Genomic DNA, 23,892 nt, shown 5'->3' with positions numbered 1-23,892 from the left:
GGTGTGTGCCTATGTGTGCTAAGCAGGCAGTTTACTTTTCTAGATTGAACTCTAAAGTCCAAACTCAAATTCCTCTTCAGCAGCTAGATTCTCTCTTCACTTCACTTAACTTTACCTGATTACCTGGGTTTTTTGGATTTGGTACCACAAAGGAATAGTTAAGAAGTTACCCAAAGACTGGGTAAAATTTATACACTGAATTTGGAACTTCCCTTCTTTGATTCTGTCCTTTTTGGGATTTTCTTTTTCACTTTACACATACTGTGGTTGCCCTGAACTCTGGCCTATAGTTCTTCATGCCTCTAAGGTCATGTCCTCCCTATACTGACTGGAGCCTACCCTTGGGCTAAAACAGTAAAAACAGAAAACTCAACCCACAGCCATTCCCTTCTTCTAAATATGGGTACACCGCCTTTCAGTTTCTGCCTGTGTTAGATCAGTCTCTTTTGCTTTCAGATACTTGTTTTTTATAATCTGTCCAAACTTTATACTTTTATCTACAAGTTCATTGGCACAATAGGAACCATTTGCCATTACTAGTAGTGGAGCTATGCCAAGATATAATTTTATAACTGATAGTAAGCAGATTTAAATTTCATCCTCACATCTGAACTCCCCCTTTTGTTTTCAAAATGACAGAGCTCACTGATTATTTATAAACGGAAACTCTGAACTATAAGGAACTTCTATATTATAAAGTAGTTTTAAAGATTTTCAGCTGTAGTGCTCTCCAACTCATTCAATAAATAAAACTAGGCTAATAAAATGTTACCTAAAAGACCTCTTCAGTGGATTTGCTTTACAAAGTATGTAGGAAGTTGTAATTAACCTGGTTATTATGCATACATAAAATAATTAATTTTTTCTCTATTTACTCATCCACATCTTTCTACGTTCAAGCTCTTGCTATACGTTGATTTTTACTCACTGGAAACCTCAGCTATGTTGGTAACATGGTACAGTTCATTCTACGTAAAATAATAAAGCCTCTATTATATACTAGCTATGCGTACTAGAAGCCAAGGGATTTGATGTATAACCATATCTTAATACTATCATTTTAATCATGGGAGTGTCCCTTATCTTCACTCTCTCATCTATAACGTAGGGAAGGAGTTGGGGAAGTTTAGATTAGATAATATAGTGTGTTTTTTTCTAAATTTTATAATTATGAATCCTTGAATTTGGTGATTCTTTCTTGTCTTCTCTTCAATACCTTTTATAGTTTTAATTTCCTTCGTTAAAAAAAAATCTCTTCCTAGTTATATAGAATGACAAATTTAACATCTCAATTAAGTTTTGAAATGAGAAAATTAACTGTATTATGCTATAGCCTTTGGCCAAAGAATGGCCCAACTTCATCGGAAAAGAAGTCCTCTATAGACACAAAGCACTGAGAGAGCTCTATGTACAAGAGTGAGGAGAAAGAAGTCATACATCAACCCATGTGGTCGGTGAGCGACAGAAGTCAGTAATAGTGCTACTAACCTTTCACTTGCTCTAACCTGAGATACGTATTACTCCTCTGTAAAATCTAATGTTTCAAGTTTAACAAAAGATCTAGTCCACCATTATGGATGTGAAAAGAATAAGAGGCAATTATCTGAGATTCCAGGTCCTTCTTAAATATTAGATTACCGGCAAGGGGAAGGCTGAGAAAGGATAAAAATTTCTTTAAAAGCTGTTTCTTCCCAACAACTCTTAAGTTCAGAAGAAAAGAGTCAGGAGAGGTACAGACTTTTGTAAGAGATCCTGGGGCAACCAAAGTTTCAATGTAACTTCTTGTACCACAGTTGAGAGTTCAAGCTGTCGGGGAATTTTATTCAATACAAGCCAGTAAGTACAAGCAGAGGGACAATACTCAAATGTGGGAAGCATGGAGGACTCTATATGATACTTCAGCTTCCAATACCCAGCAGCAGTTTCTGAATAAAAAGACATAAATAAAAATGAAATGGAAGAATACAAGAATGGAGTATGAATGCAGCCAAGAGGAAGAGTACCTGACATATGAAGAACTTTATGAAGCACCTTGTACTTTACTTTAGGAAATAAAGAGTTTAGTCCCCACAGAGATTTTGACAAACACACTATAGACAACAGCACTCAGTATTTTTTCAGACATGTGGGTTTCATTTTTGAAAACTTAAAGAATATTCTATAATGTGGGCACAAGCAGAATGAGAAAGCTGAATTGGTACATAAATATAATATTCTTTATATGTATTTATAACATATAATATTTTTATATTAGGTAGCAAATACACAAATTTAACGCTAATCCTGTAACAATTTTGAAGACTATTACAAGATTTATGAAGTCACTGCTGAAGTAAAAGTTCTAAACTTAATATGAATTTTGAATTTAAACAGATTTCGAGTACCTTGGTGAGGGACTAGATATTTACAGAAATGAGAAGATACTTATTGCGGTAGAAACCATACCGCGAATACAACATTTCAGATTTAAAGGTTTCCTTCCAAAGAACTCAATAGGCAAATCAGGAAAGTGTAGAAGTGCACATAGTAACTTATTCTGATGTTTGCAGTTGCTTAATTATAGCAGGTAAACCTGAAACTGGCAAGATAGAAATTTTAATGACATTTTTCACAAAAGTGAATATTTTTATTTTTATGTAGGTTAGCTTCTTTTTAGCAGCGATAACATGATTCAAACAGGCCTGGCTTACGTCTTACCACATCTTACAAATAGCAACCACAAGTCGTTTCTAACTTATGCTTCCTACTTCAGTGTGCTCAAGTCCCATTGGATCGCCATGCCAGAGGTTCTGAGAGATTTTGACCAAAATGTTCTATACCAGAACCAAATTTATTGGGGAAAGTAGAGGACGAGTAGACTCTCCATTGGCCATGGAGAAAAGAAATGAAAAATAAATCCAATCTTCAAGCAGAAAGGAGCTTCCACAGAAGAATGCGCTGGAAGGACTCCCCACCCACTTAGTCTGCAGGTTATTGACCCTCTTGATGTCCCCCTTTTGTGTTTCCACTTGAGTTTCCACTGGAAAACTTAACTTTAGATTCCAAATCCAGCTACTTATTTGCGTTCATTTCCACAAATGAGTAGAATGCCTCAACTTCACAAGTATCTGTTATCCCTAGCAGATCATGAGTCTGTATTAGTCATGTTCACATGTTGGAGCCAAGTGGACTTAACAGAAGAGTCTTTAGCCTTACTGGGTACCTGATAATTGCATTTATTCTAATATATTCCAACTGAAACAAAGTATTTGGAATGAGAATCAGGAAAGCACAATTTAAAAAAAAAGAAAGAAAGAGAAAAAGAAAAAACTCTGTGTGTGCACTTCTATATGAGTGCCAAAGTGAGGGGTTAAGATAACTTAATCCTTGTTATTGTGGGCATAGCTGATATGTTATTTAGGGTATTGTTGGAATGAAATTGAGAAAGATAGCCTAGAGTAAATTCCTATCTGGCTTATTTCAAATCTTGTTAAAATAATAAAAATAATCAAGATCTGTTTTGTTTTATATTTTAAGTCTTATTTCAGGTTCAGCTTGGATAATTAGCTGATGCTCTTCACAGGAATTTTTACAATTATTTTACTAGTTTATAATAGAAGAAGCACAAAAAGTATATTTAAAAGGTACAGAAGGATATACGGTGAAAAATATTTCCTCTAACCCATGGCCTCCAGACACCCACCTATACTACAAGAGATAAGCACTGTTACTGATTTTTGGGGTACCTTTGTGGAAATATTCTAAGCTTAAATGAGCATATAATGTTCAGCTTTTTTTGAAAAAACAGCTGGTTAACATAGTTATCCAGTTGGTCACCTAGTATTTTTTCCAACAGTGTATCTTAGAGATACCTCCACAGGAATGTGTATGGGACTGCTTCATGCTTTTTGGTGTTGCTGTGGTTTCTGTTGCACTGAATGAATGTATCATAATTGACTTCATTGTTCTCTCGTTGATGAACATTTGCTTCATGAATTCAGATAGCACAGCGGTGAATATCTACCTATCTATCTATCTATCTATCTATCTATTATTTTGTACCGTGTAATGTGTCCGTAGGATAAATTCTTAGAGGTGAAATTATTGGGTCAAAAAGAGTTGTGTTTTTTTCATTTTGATAAGATTTGCCAAATTGCTATCCCTAGAGGTTGTACTAGATATACTCCTATAAGGAATTCTGAGAGTGGTACCTCTAGACCAGAGTTATAGTAGCACACAGGCTGCTATTTCTTTCTCTTGATTCTTTAATGTTGATGACCTGGCATCTGGTATCCACTGCACTTTTAAGTAAATTAGCTTATCATTTCAAGAACATGGAGGTTCCATTTTTAATGTAAATAATAGCCTAATGTTGTTAATAGCTAACGTGTCAGGCACCGTTCTAAGTGGTTTACACATATCAACTCATTTAATTTTCACAGCAACCCTATAGAGCAATTATAATTATTATCCAGTTTACAGATGAGGAAACTAAAGTGCAGAGATATTACATAACTTGACAGAACTGGTAACTGATATGGCTGGGATCTGGACCCAGGTATTTGGGAAGCCAGAGCCTACAACTGAATCATGAGACTATAATGCCCCTATTTTATTTTTTTTAAATCATGTTGCACACATTTCTTGAGTTGATATCCATAGTCTTATTGCAAATAATCTTTCTGTTTCTTGTGTTTCTTTGTACTCTCAAACCTGCCTTTCACAGATGAGGCAGATTAAAATAGAAAGTTTTTGTTTTATTTTGTTTCTGCATGGAGGATACCTAGAAAACTAGGAACCAAGTTGAAATGATCTTTTATGACGGTCCACAGTATTATAAATAAATATATAGCAATTTTACATTTTTAATTTTAAAATTGATGACCCTCAAGTTATTTCAGAAATATGTCCAACAGGCTCCCAAGAAACATTTATAATAAAAAATGTTTAAATGTTTTTTAAAAAAATAGTTTCCTGTGGTTCTTTCAGCAAGCCCCTGTGACACTTTTCATCTGCACGCAAGTGGCTGTATTCTTCTGTACCTTGACATGTAGACCTAGGTGAAATATTGGGGGCATAAAAATTGCATTTGGTTGGTCTGCTAGGAAGGGGTCATGTAAAAGTCATCTTTGATTTGTTAATGGAATTTTTTTTTAGATGTAGTATATGGCAGCAATGATGTGCATCCTAAGGGAAAAAACCGTCCATTTTATGAAAGTTTATTTTCATATTTTATACACTGTAGTTCTGTTGTGTGTTTTTGATTTAGTAACAATTTATGTGTTTTTCTGTCGCAGAGCACTGCGGCCTGTGGTGTTGAGGCTCACAGCGATGCCATCCAGCCCTGCCACATCAGAGAGGCCGTTCGACGCTACGGCCACAAGATTGGCCCCCTTTCCCCATTCACAGTACGTAATAACAGAGTTATAAAAAGTTATATTTATAATCTGAAAGAATTTTGATTTTCAAGTGGTCAAATGAAGCAGCAGTGGAATTGTTGAAAGCAATTTGTGGTGACTGTAATTTTGTTGTATAAAAGTGGCATAATTCTCTTGGGAAATAAAAGTTAGTCATTTTTGTCTCTTTTTGGAAGGACAACTTTTTTTCTACAAAATATTATTTTCTTTCAATTACAAATTATGCTTTTTTTGTTGGGGCTTATATTTTCTATTTTTTAAAGCTTAGGTTTATAAAACTTTTTTTGTCAAATTATATGTATCCAAATATTGCTAGAAACACTTTATATTTTAAAATTGGTTAGATTGGCAATACCACTTCTATCAGATGTTCTGCTCCTAAACATACTTTGAGTTGGAAGAAGAAGAAATGATTTCTTTACTGGCTTTGAAGTAGGCTGAAAGGCAGACAGTCTTCCACATCTTCAAATAGTTTTAAAGCTTATAATCAAGGTTTGTTTTGTTTTTTTTTTTAATGGAGAATTAAAGACTTTATATTTCAACAGCCTAAAGAAAGTGTGTGTGTCCATGTGTGTGTGTCTGTGTGTGTGTGTGTTTTAATTAAGTGCTCATCTTGTGGCCCTTTTTAAAAAAATCTTTATTCATGTCAGTATAACTTTCTCCAAGTCCTTCTCTGTTTATAAGGAATTGGTTTGATTTTCAGAAAGTTAGGTTTGATTTATGACTAACGAACAGTAGGATTTACCATTTGTTTGTTTTTTTGTTATTTGTTTTATTTTTTTGTCTGCATTGGGTCTCAGTTGCTGCACACGGGCTTTCTCTAGTTGCAGCGAACGGGGGCTACTCTTCGTTGTGGTGTGCAGGCTTCTCATTGCAGTGGCTTCTCTTGTTGTGGAGCACGGGCTCTAGGCACACGGGCTTCATTAGTTGTGGCTCACGGGCTCTAGAGCGCAGGCTCAGTAATTGTGGCACATGGGCTTAGTTGCTCCGCGGCATGTGGGAGCTTCCCGGACCAGGGCTCGAACCCGTGTCCCCTGCATTGGCAGGCGGATTCTCAACCACTGCGCCACCAGGGAAGCCCTGTTTGGTTTTTTTGTGGACTCACATCTGCTTTAACATACTAAAGCAGAATATATATGTATAATATTACACATATATATGTACATAAAATAATATGTGTTTTTTCCTAAGAGTGGATTTTACTATTATCTGTTGATAGGAGTCATGATTTCTTCCAAATTATAACATCTCCTTTTTTCTTATGTTTCAGTTAAAGAGAATGCTTTCTTACCATTCTTTGTTTTCATTGTTATTGTTAATTGTATGCATTCTCCGTGTGACAGCAAGAATGTGTCAAAGCTTTTTATATATGTCTCTAGAAGCTTTTTGTAATGGTGACAATTATTTTTACTTCTGATTAATATCTTAAATTTGTCATATATTATAAGAACGTGATTTATCTTATTTATATTAATCATATGTTGCTGATTAAGCAATATATCCTTTTGCATGAATGGTTTTAGATTATTACAATTGAAAACAATGAAATCAATATCTCTTGTTTTATTTTTTCCTACATGACAGGTGAGGCTATTTAAAGCAATAAGCCAAAAGAGATGAAATTTAGAAAAATATGAGATGATTGGAAGAATTTAAGAACCAACTGAAGTTGAGAGAACCAATTTATAACAAAGGATTAAAGATATCAAATCCATAGATACGAGCCAAATAATGACTAATAGGCTGAGGCAGTGGAGCAGAGAGAGAAGAAAAAGACAGAGTCGATAATATCTAGAAGTAATTAAAGGGTAGCAAGGGGAAACAGGATTTTTGAGAAATAACCTAAAATGGTAACTAAAAGTAATGGATAAAATTAAATAAAGGAAAATATATCTAATGTAAGGGGAAAATCTCCTAATCATGAATCTGTGATGTTTCCTCAAAAGGAAGTGGTGGCAGTGGTAGCTGTTTAATTCTTCAAGTTTTTTTATTTTTAAAAAGACTGGACAGATCACTTGAGAACCATCTTGGTTGATGACGTGTGTGTGTGTGTGTACATGTGTATTCATTCTTCCATGTCTAACCTGATGCTCTATTACTCATGTATTATTGCTTTTATAATCTAAGATTGTAGTATATGGTCAGGAAGTATACTTGAAATATTCAGAATATATATATTCAGATATAGTTTAAGCTAATTTTTGTCTAACAAACATATAACCAATATGGTTTTTAAAACTAATAATGCAATTTTAAAATGCTTAGTTTAAATAGATCTGGAAAATAGAACAAATAAGCCATGGTCCTGAAGGTTCACTTAGCTGCTACCAGAGCAGACGAGCAAAATCAACAGCAGATGAGAAGGAACTCCACCACAGAAGGGCACTGAGTTTTCATCACTCCTCGGAAAGGACCCACCTTGAAAAGTCTACTCCATTACCTGGAGTTATAAGAATTTGCCCAGCCTACAGGGCCGAATATACCTATTCCATTTTATGTCATGAGTAGTAGGATGAGGCAGACACAGTTTCTTGGTATATATTACAATACTTAAATCTGCCTTTTAAAGTTAAAAATTCTCTTTAAAGTAGAATAGATTTGCAGACTGTGTATGTTAACAGTGTGAACACCTGTCCTGGATCCCTCCTACCTTCAGTGCTAAAAGGAGGTGCTCCTGATGCTGGGGAGATGCTGATGCTGAGTTCCCTGGTGCCCACTCCCTGAGACGATACTTTATGCTGCACTGGGGACACTTTGCTTCCTAGGCTTTGAGCTGCGGCTCCTGAGAGGAGGCATGTGGGCTGTGTCTATAGCAATCATAGACTGAGACTGAATTTTTATACAGAAAGGCTGAACTAACTTACCTCCAGTACAAAATTTCCTTTGTAAACTAAAATGGCCATGAATAACTAGTTTACATTTTTGAAACAGAGATTTTGTCTTTGCAGCATTTCATTCTAAATCTCAAGTGCTTGTCTAATGTATATATAAATGAGATGTCTAATTTAGAATATCTGTAACTTGATTGATATATAGCTAATTCCCAATAATTTGAAATTGATTTGGAGAATTAAAATGACTGAACCAGTAGGTTACATGGCGGCTAAATTCCAACATCAATCAATAAGCCAAGAAAAATTTGCTTTTGGTGAGGCGTCATTCTGTCTTCTACTGTATGACTTTCGATGATCAAATTCAGGAATACAATTTATTGTATAAAGAATTGTAAGTGAGTTCTTCCCCTTGGGAATTAGTTGAAATGATAGAAGAAAGGAATAATTAAAGCCACATTAGGTGGAGGGGAGAAAAGAGTACAAACAATGCTTTTGCACTGAGTAGCTGCTGGAGTGGAGACAGAAGGGGCCTCATGGCGGAAACATCAGTTTCCTGCCACTCATATGAGGACTATGGAGACACTTATAAACTACCCATCCCCACTCAACCAATTATAACTATGCTGTCTTTGGCATGTTGGTTTTAATCGATGACTTATTTCTTTTCTGTGTTCTTATTTATTCTTAATCCTGTGCAGAAGATCAGAAGAGAGTATCATACCTAGAAGATTAAAGTAATTTTCCTGACATTAAGCTCTTCATTAGATTTTTTTGCAACTGTTCCCACCCCTGTATTCCTGATCTTCCATATACACATGCTAAAGAACATTTAAAGAGACTAGTTTACCTTTTGCTTATTATTTAATTTTTCCTAAATAATTCTGAAAATCGCTTCAGTCTGTAATGTGTAGTCATTACTTTAGAGTACTTATGCAAACTGTGGGTGTCCTAAGCCATTTTGATGCTTGTCATCTTATCTTGTCCTTTTACTCATCGTAGTTGGCATTACGTGAGGTTATATTGTGTGGTGATTAAGACTGTTGATTCTAGAGCCAAATTGCCCAGATTCAGATCCCAGCTCTGCACCTACTAGCAAAGTAGCGTAAGGAAGTTTCTTAACCTGTCTCTGGTAGAATAGAACCTACCTCATGATAGAATCCAACGAGTACTATGAACTTGAGTGGTAAGCTCTTAATGTATTATATTAATAATAGTGGAAGTCATCATAGCACTAGTAGCTGTAGTATATTTTCTAAAAGGTTTCAGATAAGGATACAAACAGACTAAAGTAGAAACCATTCCCCCCACCACCAACCACACAGACATACAAACAAACACAGAGGCCTCACTTTGTAATGCTAGAAGAAACTAAAACTCGAATTATAATGTGATTTCTTTACAGACTTACAATTTATACCATTAAAACTTAAATACTATTTAAAGATTATTGTTCCTGAGAATAAATTAATGTTCATTTTCACTTTTTGAATTAATCGTGGTTGAGGAACTTTCACGGATTTTTTTTATCACCACTGTCATGTTAAAAAATAAGGTCTTGGTAACTGAGTGTACATAGTTTCCACTGGATTTTTGCATACTAGCTCCTGTGAAATAGAAATCTAAGGAACAGACAGCACGGCCTCAGATTTATAAAGCTGCATCACATTCAGTTTATATGAATTTATATATTTGTGTAAGTTACCAAAAAAGGTTTTCAGAGACTGATGTGTATATCAAAGTTGGTGATAATTTTTTAAACATTAATTATTACTGGCCTCATTTTTCTCAGTTTTTCAAATTTCCTCATTTTACTGATTATGAAAGTAATGCTAGGATGTTAGAAAATTAAGAAAATATAGAAAAATAAAGGGTAAAATAAAACTTACATTAAAAAGAGCTTCAGGGCCTAAAAAAAAACGTTTAGCGAAAGCTTTAAATGATTGTCCTATCAGACAGTTAACTGGTATTTAATTGTTTTAATTAAATTTAATTATTTAACTGAAGAGTATTTTCTTGCAGCCTAAAAATTCAAATGCTTTTGGTAATGGTTTTTTTAAAAAAATTCTTATAATTATGTGGGTCTAGAAGGAAGAAGCATTTAAAAATTTTGAGAATGAAGTAGACTTTTATAGTTAGAGCATTTTGTTTTTTCTCTCAGAGAAAATACCCCCAAAGAGTAACCCAGTGGACTGTGTTGTCTATCATGAAAAAGATGGTCAGACATGTGTTTTATCTGGATCCTTGCTGTGTACAAGCAGTGGGTGGTGCCCATGGTTACCTACTCTGAAGCCCAATCCCAGCGCTCAGCGAGAAGTGCTGGAAATGGCCGATAGAAAACCAGGTCTGTAATTTTGAAAGCCAGAGAAAGCAAACTGTGTACACCAAATGGGATGACATAATCCCGTGTGTAATGCCTAAATATATTTTAGTTTCTCCTGAGTGATATTCACAGTAGAAAAATATCTCACCCCCCCCCCCAAGCTTACATATTATCAGGTGTCTTTCTATTGAAGTAGAATAGCAAAACAATAAAATTTCTCATTTAAGCATGGTCATTCATCTAAATGGTACCTTAAATGCATCCCTAAAAGTGAGTGGCTTCAAAATCCACTCAACTGTATTAAATTGTGAGACAGCTGGCTAAGACTTGAGAAAATCAGTTAAACTCAGTCTCAGAGATGCTTTGCCTTGTACCCAGTGGCACCTTGTAAGTGAATGCCGGGGCTGACCCTGGAATCCAGCCTCCTGACTCTCAGCTGACTGCTCTTCCACTGTGGCCATTTAGCTTGATGTATATATGTCTATTAGGGGTGCTAGGGATGCTCTCATATCATTGGTCCTTCAGAAGTGTTCACAATAGACAAATAAGGATCAAAATAAAAAATTTCCTTTAAGAATCCCTCACATTAAACTTTTCAAAACAAAAATGGCATAGCAGATTGCTTTGACTATTTTGATCTAGAATTTCACATTCATGAATAATTCTTATGTCTTGAGTGTATTAGATTTTGTCTGCATTTTATGTGTTCAACCTGGAAAATTAAATGTCACAAAATATTAGAGTACTTTTCAAATGTAAATACCAAGCAGAAACTGGGTACGAATTCTTAAATATTTTTTAAGAATTTTGTTTTTTACTGGAAGTAAGAATTTCTCAATAAATTTTTTGGAAGTACTAAGTCTATCATTATAGGTTGGAACCGAGTACTTTTTCATAGTTATGGGCCACTGGTTCTCAGAAAAAAATTAACGTGGTATATTTATCATATAAGAATACCCTAAAAGTGGGCCTTCTCTAGAAAAAAATGTAAATATTGTAATTTAGTTGTTTTTAATTTTAAAATAAGGTGGGGCGGAAATTACAGTTACAAAACTTATTCTGTCAAATTATATAAAATAACAGTTTCCCTAGGTCATAAACAGTTGAGTATCAGAAATTTTATATGGTTCAGCTAACACAGTGTTCAATTTAGAATTAGGGATAGAATGTTTGAAATGTGGTAATAAAAACATTAGAAGAATTTGGGAGAGAAAATCATTAGAATCCGAGAAAAGTGTTGGGTGATCAAATAATAACTTATATAATATTTTTAAAGAAACTTTTCACCTGCATTGTGTTATTCTTATAACACAGCAAGATGAGTGTTGTTATCCCCACTTTGTAGATGAGAAAACGGATATTTAGAGAAAAATCAAGTAACCAGCTGAAGGTTACATTGTAAGTACCAGAGCTCTATCTGTGGACAGGAGCTAAATACTCTGTGGTTAACTGGGACCACAGGCTTCAATGAATTCTCACTAATCCTCCTCATTAAACTCCATCTTTGCAGACTGGCCTCTATTCTTAACTGTTTAAGCAATCTTATCCTGAAAATGTGAGATAGCATTTCCTAAACTACATTACATAGAAGACAAGTGTTGCAAGAGGTATTAAACCTCCATAAGAGAAGCGTTTCTTTATCAAATATTCCAGCAACTCTGTACGTAGAAGATCCACTCTTAAAATCTCATTCAATACGAATAGTGAAGGTGTTTGAAAATCAAAGTTATGATGTAATGTTATATTCATCACAGTATCTACTTTATTTCCATATTTTATTTTATTTACGCACTTCTCTTTATTTGAGAAGTTTTCATTCACAGATACAGCAGTTTTTAATAACGATCTACACAGACCTCCAATAGTCTTGGCTCAAAAGAGAAATAGTAAGAATTTTTTGCTCAAAAGTTGTTTCACTAACAGTATCTAACAAGTGCTCACATTTTTAAACTGATAATGTTTAAAGGGAGTCAATATATGGATTTCTTATCCAGTATATAACTCTTCATGGTTTTCTGGAAATATTTTTAAGGTATCTTAAAAACACTATAAGCTATTCAAAGGTGTCATAAAGAAAATCTCAGTCACCTGAAAATCCTTCCCTGAAAAATACTTGTTTAAAGTTTCAGGGTCATGTTTATTTTGCTTTGCCTGTGGAATCCAAATTTGCTGAATTCATTACTGATACTTTTTTCTGCTGTTGTAAGCACAGCATCATAATTCTGTGTTGGCATAATCATGTTGCATTGTAAAACTGTTTAGTTAATGCTTTTTAATCATCAGGCAGAATGCAGGGAGAAGGCGAGAGAGATCTTATGTCATTTGAACTTTCTGCAGCAACACCTTAAATTGGGACAGTGAATTTGTTTACAAAGAGTTATCCAGTTCCATTTTTAAAAATTATGATGTTATTAACAGCTGGTTTGTCTCTTCAGTAAACAGGGACTATTCAAACACACTTTGCTTTTTTCTGCCTTCACTTTTATATCAGCAGTAAAGACCTCACATTCAGTTCAGCATGGGCTATACACTCTAAGGTGACGTACTCACTTGCACGGTTTTACATAGAGGATTTATTTGGGCTGCTTTAAATACCAAACAACAAAACTAACAGGCCAGAATTCCAAGACATAATTTCCTAAACAACAAAACATTTACAGGAAGTTCAATATAAAACAGAAGATGACAGAACCTTTATTTCGAGTAGCACAAAAAATTGGAAATGGACATTCTCGTCAAACATCTATGAGGCCCCTAAAAGTCCTGCAGAGAATCCTAGAATTTTCAGGAATATAATTTGAAAAGGAGACAATCAGTGTTCTCTAATGGGGGACATGAATTTGAAGTTGTTCAAGAAGGTAACATATCTCTATGCATTGTAAACGGCAGGCCGTATCATGGAGAACAGAGGAATTTGAACATGAGTACAAGGAAAGGAGTAGTTGACAACTAAGAGAAACTTTTTGAGCAAAATATTCTAAAAGGACCACATCTTGAGATTTGAATGTGTTATTATGGTTTCTAGGTTTTTGCAGTCTTCTGAGGGAATGAAGAGAGAATAGAAAAATATTTTGAGTGACTCCCGAAAGGAAATTGTTTTTTCTTTAAAAAAAAAAAAATCAAGGACTCTTTTAACTCACAAATTCATGAAAGCAGCAAGAAGATTAGTTGGGAGGAACTAAACTAAGCTGAGATATTTCTAAACTTAAAAATTATGCTCTGCAAATGGCAAGAAATTTTCCTTTTAAGTCTATAAATAAGATTGTAAACACTGAGTTAGACATAAACTCAATACATTACATTGGTCAGGTTCACCTAGCAAAAATACCATTTAAATTTTTCAATTAACATTTTATATCTAAACTAGATGAATATTAGAAAAGAACACAATGGTTTTATTGGGATAGATTCTTTATTAACCATTGCCAGAAACATCTGACAGTCATAAGCATGTTTTGTTTAAGTGAAACATTTGGGTACTGTTTTATTGATAGTGTGACAAAAAGTCCCTCCAGACAGCCATGATGAGAGCCTGTTGAACTGGAGATGATTTACTTTTTGATGATTTCTTAAATAGTGTTATACACTTTAGTCACACAAATATAATCATTGAACTGTCATTTAATTTACTGATGTAGTTGCAGAGTTAATCCTACAACATAATAAGTGGATTGTTTTAAGTGGAAAGTTTACACCTTCCAAAAACGAAATTGATACCTAGCTGTTATTGTGCCCAACATATATTTAAGGCTGTATCCAAGGTAGGGAAAAAAATGCAGGAAAAAAATAATTATGCCTTGTTTTCCTGACGGGTGTTTTAATTATGATTTGATTTAAACCAAATCCCCTTGGCTCTGTATGTGCAGATCAAATATTCCACTCCCACACACCACCTCTGCATGACCCCAAGCTGTGAGAGGAGAAAATTCATAGCCCATATGTCAGTCAGATGTTAAGTCTTGCCCTGGCACCTGGATAGGCTCTCCCACCTGACTGGAGTGCATTTGCAGTTCTGGGCATATACCCAAAACGCGGAGTAGGCGCTCCAGATCTGGAAATATTTTGGCTGATTAGTTGGCAGAGGTCACGAGGGCAGAGCCCAGTGTCAGTGTCTGAATTTGCCCAGGTGCATTCAAGGTGACAGTTGGGCAGCTGTGCCGCTGCTGGAAATACCAGGGAAGGAGTACCTGAGTTGCCTCTCAGGCTCCTGAAGCTCACAGCCTGGCCCACAGGTTCCTGTCGATTCCAATGCAAACACTTGTGCAGGTTTTATAGTTTCCAGGAGAGAAGTTAGAGACTATATTTCTGGCTCCGATTTAATTCTACATTCCTGATCTAACCTAAAACACCCACGCCTGTATTCTGGACTAATTAGGTAAGGGCCTAATAAGTAAATAAGTTATAGTTGACAACATTGCTCATTGAAGCAAACTTTTGGTGTTTAAAAAAGGGGGGGGGGAGGGGATGGTGGGGGAGAAGAGGAGAAAAAAGAGAGGAGAGGAGAGGAGGAAGAAAACCAGCCTAGGCTCCACACTGTGCTTTTCTCTGAAGCCACTGTCTAAAGAAGACAGCATTAGGGATTGATCCTCATGTGGGTAAACTAACTACACTTCCGTTTTTGGTGGCAGCAGTATCTTTCACCCACACAACCAGCTCACAAATGATTAAGAGAAAAAATGAATAAGGAGGCAAGGCAAGACCATACTGCTCCAAGTCAGCCTGTCCCCTGCAGCTGCCGAAAAACAGTGCAAAGTACCTGCCTTCCTGAGAGATGGAGACACCCTTCACATACAAAGGACGGCACTTGCTTTCTGAGTTTGGACTAGGTAATGACAGTCCATGTGGCCAAATCCTCATTGGTAAGATAGAAGTAGACATGATTTAGAAGTGGAAGGACAGTGGTGACATCCCTACGTGGCCTAAGATCCTTATAGCTCTGGTATCTCCGTTTATTAATTCAATGAACGATTGCCAAGCGTTGTTTTAGAAATCTGTTGAAAGGGGGCTATGGGATATGGAGATGAGTAGCTGGGTGTTCCGGTCTAGTGAAGGAGATGTGTATATAAGCACTGCCGTGTGGTTGGCACTGTAGCTGCGGGGGTGGGGGTGGGGTGGGGTGGGGGGGCGGGACACAGTGCCTCTGGCGCAGGGGAGACCGAGATCTGCCTGAGGAAGTCAAGGAAGCTTCCTCAGATCACTGACGTTTGAACTGAGTTTATGAGACAGAGGTGAGGGAAATGAGTGAGAATTGCGAAAAAATAATTCAGGCAGAAAGAAGAGGGGGGGAAATGCAGGAAAGCAGAATGGCTGTTTGGGCCAAGGTGAGGAACCGAGGAGTCCACTGAGGGGAGGCGAAGCATCAAAGGGAGGCTGATGACAATGTGAGCGGGACTTGGAGTCATGTGGCCTTCATGACGCAGGCCAGCAGTTATCTAACGGTGCTCCGCAGAAACCCGGACTTATTTTGCAGGTATTCTGCAAAATAATAAAGAGTTTTCCCTAATTAATACAGATCAATTTTTATCTCTGATAAATATTGAGTTTTCAGTAAGATTTAGTTTGGAAAATTTCTTTTTAAACAACGGATACAGTCATCAAGGAGTGATTTTAGAGTTTTTGAACAAGGGATTGATATGAACAAATTTGTATTCTAAAAAAATAACTCAGCTGATGGGATGGAGGAGGGACTGGAGTTAGGAGATGTAAGTGGCAGAGCGATCAATCGGGTGGCCGCTGCAGTATTGCAGGCAAGAGGGCAGAAAAGCCTCTGTTGAGGCGGTGATGTTGAGACCAGAGAAGATGGAATGTATTCAAGTGATACTTGGCATAAAGAATAAGTAGAACAAGATCCTGAACGAAAGACGAATAGTAGATGACAAGTTGGTAATTTGGGTCAATGCATAAAACAGATAATTAGAAGTAGTCTCAAGAATAAATTCATTACTCAGATGCTTACAGAGAATTTGCATGAAGTTTAAAGATTCAACAAGAGAACTAATTTCAAGAGGACTTCCTTGGGGGAAGGGGGGAAAGCTCAATGCATAGTTCAGCTGAACCTAAAAAAGGAAACAAACACAGACATTCTAGCTTTCTGTTTGAACTTCTGGGAGTGTTTAGATATATGACCAGAAAGTCCCACAAATTATTATGCTGTTTGGATGAGCAAATTGACTTTCTAATCCATTAATGAATTTGGTCACGCATTCCTGAAAGATGACTATAAGCTAGGCAGATTTTGAAAATGTTTTCGTCATTAAAGCCATGCCTCCAATAGCTTTGTGCTGGTGTAAGTTCCAAAGCATCGTTTTTCTAAACTTTGATTAGTGGCTTTCATCTCTGTGTGACCCCAGTATCTCTTCCCCACCCCACCCCCAAAAAAAGAAACTCTAAGGGAAGTAATGGGAGCAGCACTGACTCAGTCACCAGATTTTGGAGGACTGATGAAATGATATGTCATTAGCATTTTCCCCTTGTTTTAACAGGAATCCAGTCTTACGGATGGTAGTGATGCTTCTAAATGGAGACGCGCTATGCGCAGTTCATCCCCACCCTACACTCCCTCCTCAACAACACGTCCATCTGTAAGAAGCACAGTCTCAATTTCAGACTTTCTGCCCTTCCCTGCTATGACTCCCTCCTTCAGATTTATGAAAGAAAACATTTCTTTCTGTGAAAGGTTTTTGTACACCCGCATCTGGAAGTGTTTATTTCAGTGGCATGTAAGCTATCTGTGGATTTAGTTAGCACCAGACCCCCTTTTGTGTACTCCTGACTTAAAAATTTTATAAATGATCTTATTGAATTCGCGCCAGTGTGCACGTGGTTTGGCTGATTGCTGCGTATATCCTTTACCTGCCAGTCACCTTTGATTTATGCTCCTTCTGCTAAGCTTTTACTTTCCAAAAATGGTGCCACTGAACTGTCCTCTAAATCATCTTACTGGTTAAATTACTCCAAGACGAGCTGGTATGTTTGGGGTTGCCTACAGACAGATGAATTTATGTTTTTCTGCCCTTACCCACTTCTAGTAAAGCCACTTATAGAGGAGGATTGGGCATGTTATGTCATCGATCTCTTTATTCCAAATGAATACCATCTGAAACACTGTGCCAAGACCAAAGTGACAAAGAAGTGTTCTTTAGCATCCCCTTCTGTTCTGAGACCTTCTTTTACACATAAGTCTGTGCCTTGAGCTGAATCTGATGTGAGGACTTTTCATTGCTCAGAGAAGGGGAAATAAAGTCTCTCAAACAAAATAAGTAAACTTCATCAGAAAGACTGAGACTTTGTAAAGTCTTTTGTTAACTTGTGAGTTTTATGATGTTTCCTGGAGAAAAGCAGGTGGCTTGGCAGTTATTTTAAATGTTGGCTATTTGTGGTAGTGGTTTCGAGGGGTTTCATGTTTCTGAAGAGACATCCTGAAAAGCTAATTCTTAAGAGTGTTTGACAAAATGATGCATCACTTTGAACTAATTTTCCAGGAGTTCTTTGGTCACTGAACATGCCGTTTAACTTGATCTTGCAGGTTACCAGCTATCACCACAGGGGGTAACCTTAATACTTACGGTGAATTTGCTGACTAGGAAGCCAGTACTGTGCTGACAGAGCAAAGCAATACTGATAGAATTTTTAAAATAGCTTTTAGACATGCAAATATCTCACTTAAAAAAGCTTTGCAAAGAGCTGCTCTTTTTCTGTTCCATGTGGTGATAGGGGAGTATTTTTAAATTTCGTGATTGTACTTGAAATGATGTGGAAGCATTTCAAATACTTGGATTACACAGATCTCAGTGTCATAGTTCACAAACTACTGGAAGCAAAAGGTAGAGCTTCTAGGCTACTTTGCTGTGGTCCCACCAAGCCTGGAGGTATTTATTCCAAAACACTCAGGAGTCTTCATTTATACTTCTAAAACTTTGGGCGGGGCTCCCTGTCTTCTGCCAAGGTGAAAGATGTCTCAGGAGTATGTCAGTCACATTTGCACAGCTTAGTCAGTCATCCTCCTGGCGTGCTTTTCAGAGACGTGGGGGACTGCGGTTGTTAGGAAATCAGCGCCAGATATGTGAGCAATGTATTTCCATTAACATGTCACTTTGATTAAAAAATATACATGTGTGTATATATAGTGTTTTAGATAGGTATAATTTATATATGTATGTGTATGTATACACATACACATATATATAGTCTCATTTAAAAAGATTGTCTTGGGACTTCCCTGGTGGTGCAGTGGTTAAGAGTCACCCTGCCAGTGCAGGGGACACGGGTTCGAGCCCTAGTCCGGGAAGATCTCACATGCCGCAGAGCAACTTAAGCCTGTGCACAACTACTGAGCCTGCTCTGTAGAGCCTGCGAGCCACAACTACTGAAGCCCGTGCGCCTAGAGCCTGTGCTCCGCAACAAGAGAAGGCACAGCAATGAGAAGCCCGTGCACCGCAACGAAGAGTAGCCCCCGCTCGCCGCAGCTAGAGAAAGCCCACGCACAGCAGCGAAGACCCAACGCAGCCAAAAGTAAATAAATAAATTTATTTTAAAAATATAAATAAAAAGATTGTCTTCTAAGGGTGTTAAATGTATGATATCATTTAATCGTTACAACAACCTAGAAGATAGCATGATTATTAGTATCCTAAATAAATAAATATTAAAAGATTGTTTTAAATGAACCAAAAATTTCACTGATGCTGTTTCATGTAAATCACTGTTTAACATTCTGCTGTCTTTGATGGTTAGAGTCAGATGACTTGTCTGAGCCTCAGTTTAATCATTTGTAAAATATAAGCGATTTTTAGCAAATATCAATATTTAGTAATAATACTTGAAAGCTCCTAGCACTGTGCCTAAAATATAGAACATGAAAATGCAAACACAGTGTTTTCTTTTAAAATGATTATCATCTGAACAAAACTCGAGTAGAGATGACAAGGCTAGTTTCCCAACAATGCCCTTCTGAGAACTGCGGAGGGAGGCCCAGTCTGATATGTGAGTTTGGGGTGGAGACCCACACCCACTGATTGGCTTTCTTTGTAGCCTTCAGAGAATTCCTACTGTTTTTGTGTCCAGTTTCACATGTATAAAATGGGTAATAACGTGTTCTTTATAGTTTCAGAGTACCTTGAGATTCATGACCGCTGGACTCCTTTCCTGCCCCATATTTCTGCCCTTGTGTGGGCAAACAGGCCCATGCTGAGGACCATTTTACTTCCGGTGGTGGTGGCATTACTGACCACATATGGGAAGTGAGGCTTAGATGCAGAAAGAGTATGGTAAAAAGATGAAAAGCTACAGAAATTGTGGGTTGCAAAAAGTGACTGCCAAAAGCTTTTCCAGGAATGAGAGCTTAGAGAGGTTGGAAGATTTAGATTGAAAGGAAAGAATCAAATGTATAGTACATTGCAAACTGATTTTAATTATGTTTCCAACTTGAGGATCAGGGAAGGACCCTTACCTAGAAAAGTTCCTACTCCTGCTTTCACTGATTCCTAAACTTCTACTAGGAGAGTCATTGACTTCTCTTAAAAATGTATTTTGTACCCATGTGAAGATTTAACTTCAGATATCTAGGTGAAAGGATTCATAATTCAACAAAATTGTTTGGTGATGATACTTTAGGTTTAGTAACCAGTATGGTCTTAGTGCGTTCTCTCAGTCCATTTCAGTAGGATCTTACTTAAGTTATTCAAGATAAATGAGAATTTATACTGTTTCCAAAACCCTCCTAAATATTTAGCTGTGAAATCTCTATTCCCAGGTTATTCCAGTATCTAATGCTTACACGCTTTTCTTCCAACTTAAATTGAAAATTTTTCTTTATTTCTCCTTCGTGGAAAGAGAAATACTATAATATTATATGAACAAACTCTCTGAGGCCCTTTCTAATTTTGGTAGCAGTATTTCTCACACTTGCTTGGAAGAATTTTGTCACTGTCTCCACTTTAATCTCGAGACAGCTTCTGTACACCCATACTTTTAGGGGTTGGGGTCTAGAGGAGGAAACCTTTCCAGACTTGCAAAGATCTAAGCCCAGGGAGCTGGTATGGTAGAAAGAGTCAAGAAAGAGTCAAGTCCCATCTCTTTCTTATTTCCTTGACTCTCTCTGAAATGTTTTCTCCTTTAGAGCCAAATTCTAAACTTTGACCCACTTTCCTCCAAGATACTTTGTATTTCCCAGTCTGATCAAAACCTACTGAGGACCTATCCGCAGTAGACCAAGCGACCATGTTTTAACCATCTTGTATCTCCCTCAGTAAAGTACAATGCTTTCTGCTTAATTGGAGCTCAACATAAAAGAAGGATGTATGGATGGACAGATGGACGAAATGATGGTCTGAAGAGAGAACAACCTTCCAATGGACAAAGTCCAATCTTAATCTCCCTGATCAGTTTTAGGCCCCCTGAACTTGGTATAGCCTATAAATGTGGATACTCCACTACCTTTGATTAAACAGTTTATAGATCACCGCAGGGCAGTAAAAAGAATAATATGGTTGCTTCATTATTACTATCCAGCATTAATCATTGATACCTCTGGAATCTAAGGCAAAATAATGCCCAAGTTATCTCATCAGCAGTATCTATTTTAAAATTAATTTATTCGATGGGTAGTTATGTACCAGTCATATTGAAGAATTCTTAGGTATTGGGAAAGTATGAAGCTCAGCTCCTAGCATCATGTTGGAGCCATAATCAGAGCTAACATACACCTGTTGAACTGATTGACCTTTGCATTCTGCACCTTGATCAGCAATGAGGAACAAAGCTCCACATAACCAATAAGAAGGAGCTTTGCTATCGGTCGTAAGGCTGCAAGGATTTTCTTTTAACATCACTCTTCAATCATTTTGCAGAGTGGTTTTAGGAAATTAGATAATATATATAAAACATCCAATCCTCACAGTTGTTATTTTTCATCACAGAAACTAATCTTGTTTACATAATTGTTATTTTTTAAAATTTATTTTCTATTTTTGGCTGCATTGGGTCTTCGTTGCTGCGCGCGGGCTTTCTCTAGTTGTGGAGAGCGGGGGCTGCTCTTTGTTGCTGTGTGTAGGCTTCTCATTGCAGTGGCTTCTCTCTGTTGTGGAGCAGGGGCTCTAGAGCACGGGCTCGGCAGCTGTGGCACACAGGCCCAGTTGCTCCGCGGCATGTGGGATCCTCCCGGACCAGGGCTCAAACCCGTGTCCCCTGCATTGGCAGGCGGATTCTTAAGCACTGCGCCACCAGGGAAGCCCTACATAATTGTTCTTGATGGCAAGATTTTTATATATATATATATATATATATCTCTCTCCAGGAAAGCAATGCCCAATTATTGGGCTCTAGAAGTAGCCTTGTTATAGAAAATTCTTCTTTGTAGATGAAGTCAGATTTTACTGGTATGGCTATTTTATGAGCTATTAAACTGATAACATTTAAGGAGGACTAAAGTTGATAGTTAATAGGTTGGTTTTTTTTAATAACAATTATAAATATGGAACTATACCCTGGTAGAGGTGGCATGAAACATCGCTATCCATTCAGGAAGCTTTCGGCTGAAAAATTATAGGCACCAGAAATAACCACTCAGAAAATAAGATGTGAAGAACCCAAAAATAACAGAATTATTTGGATATTAAGATACATCTGTTTGTTAGATGATTATGAATTCCCATAGACACAGCCTAACATTTTTGATAAAAGTGCCTTTGTTAGTGGTATGCTCCTGTACAGTTTCAGACACATTTTTATGATACATTTTTATGCATGGCCATCAATTAGGAAAAGAGTCTAGACATCTTGTTTTCAAATTTGGAAGAACTGTTTTCTCATTGGATAACAGCTTTGCATGCTACCGTGAAATATGTCAGGTTCCCACACAGACTGTAGTTGTCTGCATTCTTAGTGATCAGCTTTTCTCTCGCCCCATTAAGAAATACATTCCCAGCAGGTAATATTTTGTGCTAGAAGACTAAAGAAAATCACTGGACAGCTACAGTTTGAAGATGAAGCTTCACATTTCCTCACTGGAGAATTCATCTTTCTTTTTATGCCAAAGAAAAGCAGACGTCCACAGGGATGCTGGGATTCTGCTTTGGGAGAAATCGAATTCTCAGGATTGTAACAAAGGAAGAATAGCGCAAAGGAGTATATGTCCTGATGTACACTGTCAGCTGGAAGGATGGTGATTCTGTTCCAAAGGCAGATGGAGATAAGACTTGGGAAGGAAAAGAAATCACCCCTCCTGCATATAATTAGGAAACCCAGTTCTCTGCGCCCTCTGTCTTTTCCCTGACGGGTATGTTTGTTCGACTTTTCTCACTGGGCAGGGAAATCAGTTCCCCTGATAGGCAGGGAAGAATAAAGGTCATGAGTAATTCACATATTTTGTTAGGAAGAAATCATTTTCCATTTAATTGATTAATCAGCTATAGTTTTGAATTCCTGGTAATGTGGTTAGTGCTCTGTTAGACACTGGTGAAGAGAGGAAGGAAAAAAATGAACATCTCCTGAGAGCCATGACCTAGTGCGGGAACGGGCAGGCTGAGAGCCAGTCTTCACTTCCTTCTCTGTTAACTACCAGCACCAACGCCTGGGAATAGAAAGAGAGCTTGAAGTTCAGTTGGGGGTGGGGAGGGGCAACAGTAACTCTGTAGATAAATATTACACTTTACTTCATTGATTGCAGGTGCTTTAGGAATTCAGAGGGAAATATACAGCTGCATTAATCAAGAATCTCCATCAGTGATTTTTGTGGGGTAGCAGTACTCTCCCTAAACCCTGGTGGGAAGGCCTCCTGCCTTAGACCCCACATTGTGTGGAGAACCTCCTATCACAAACACTGCTCAGGCCCCCTTCTCCATACCATGCCCTTAATCAAAAGGCAAGCGCTAATGGATGAGTAAACAAATGTGTATGCATACAGTGGACTATCATTCAGCCGTGAACCTTGGAAACATGCTAAGTGAAATAAACCAGACACAAAAGGACATATCTTACATGGTTTCATTTATGTGAGATATCTAGAAAAGGCAAATTCATAGAGACAGAAGGTAGATTAGAAGTTTCCAGGGGTGGAGGAGAGGGAGAATTATTGTTTAATGGGTACAGAGCTTTTGTTTGGAGTGATGAAAAATTTGGGGAAATAGTGGTGATAGTTGTACAATGCTGTAAATATAATTAATGCCACTGAATTATGCACTTAAAACTGGTTAAAAAGGCAATTTTTTTGTTATATCTATTTTTCACTCTCCCCACCCCCAGAAACGGCAGCCGCTGCTGAATGCCATGAGGGTCTGGATTGTGCTGCTGCCAGAGTCTTGGGGGGATGTTGCTTAAGTCAGAGTAAGAGGAGGGTTTGAGCTGC

The 23,892-nt window shown here is 37.2% G+C and overlaps 1 protein-coding gene across 1 annotated transcript in view; it reads left to right on the top strand.

Annotated features, from left to right (window-relative positions):
- Window positions 1-23,892, top strand: part of SUPT3H (SPT3 homolog, SAGA and STAGA complex component) — a 423,577-nt gene that overhangs the window by 339,083 nt on the left and 60,602 nt on the right. Inside the window, exon 11 of the mRNA XM_082847752.1 lies at window positions 5,277-5,387. Coding sequence (XP_082703878.1) covers window positions 5,277-5,387 — 111 coding nt within the window. The remainder of the gene's footprint in view (window positions 1-5,276; window positions 5,388-23,892) is intronic.

The sequence above is a fragment of the Leucopleurus acutus genome (assembly GCF_964270905.1).
Source record: "Leucopleurus acutus genome assembly, chromosome: 10".
Lineage (NCBI taxonomy): Eukaryota > Metazoa > Chordata > Mammalia > Artiodactyla > Delphinidae > Leucopleurus > Leucopleurus acutus.
This window is presented reverse-complemented; position numbering and strand designations above follow the sequence as displayed.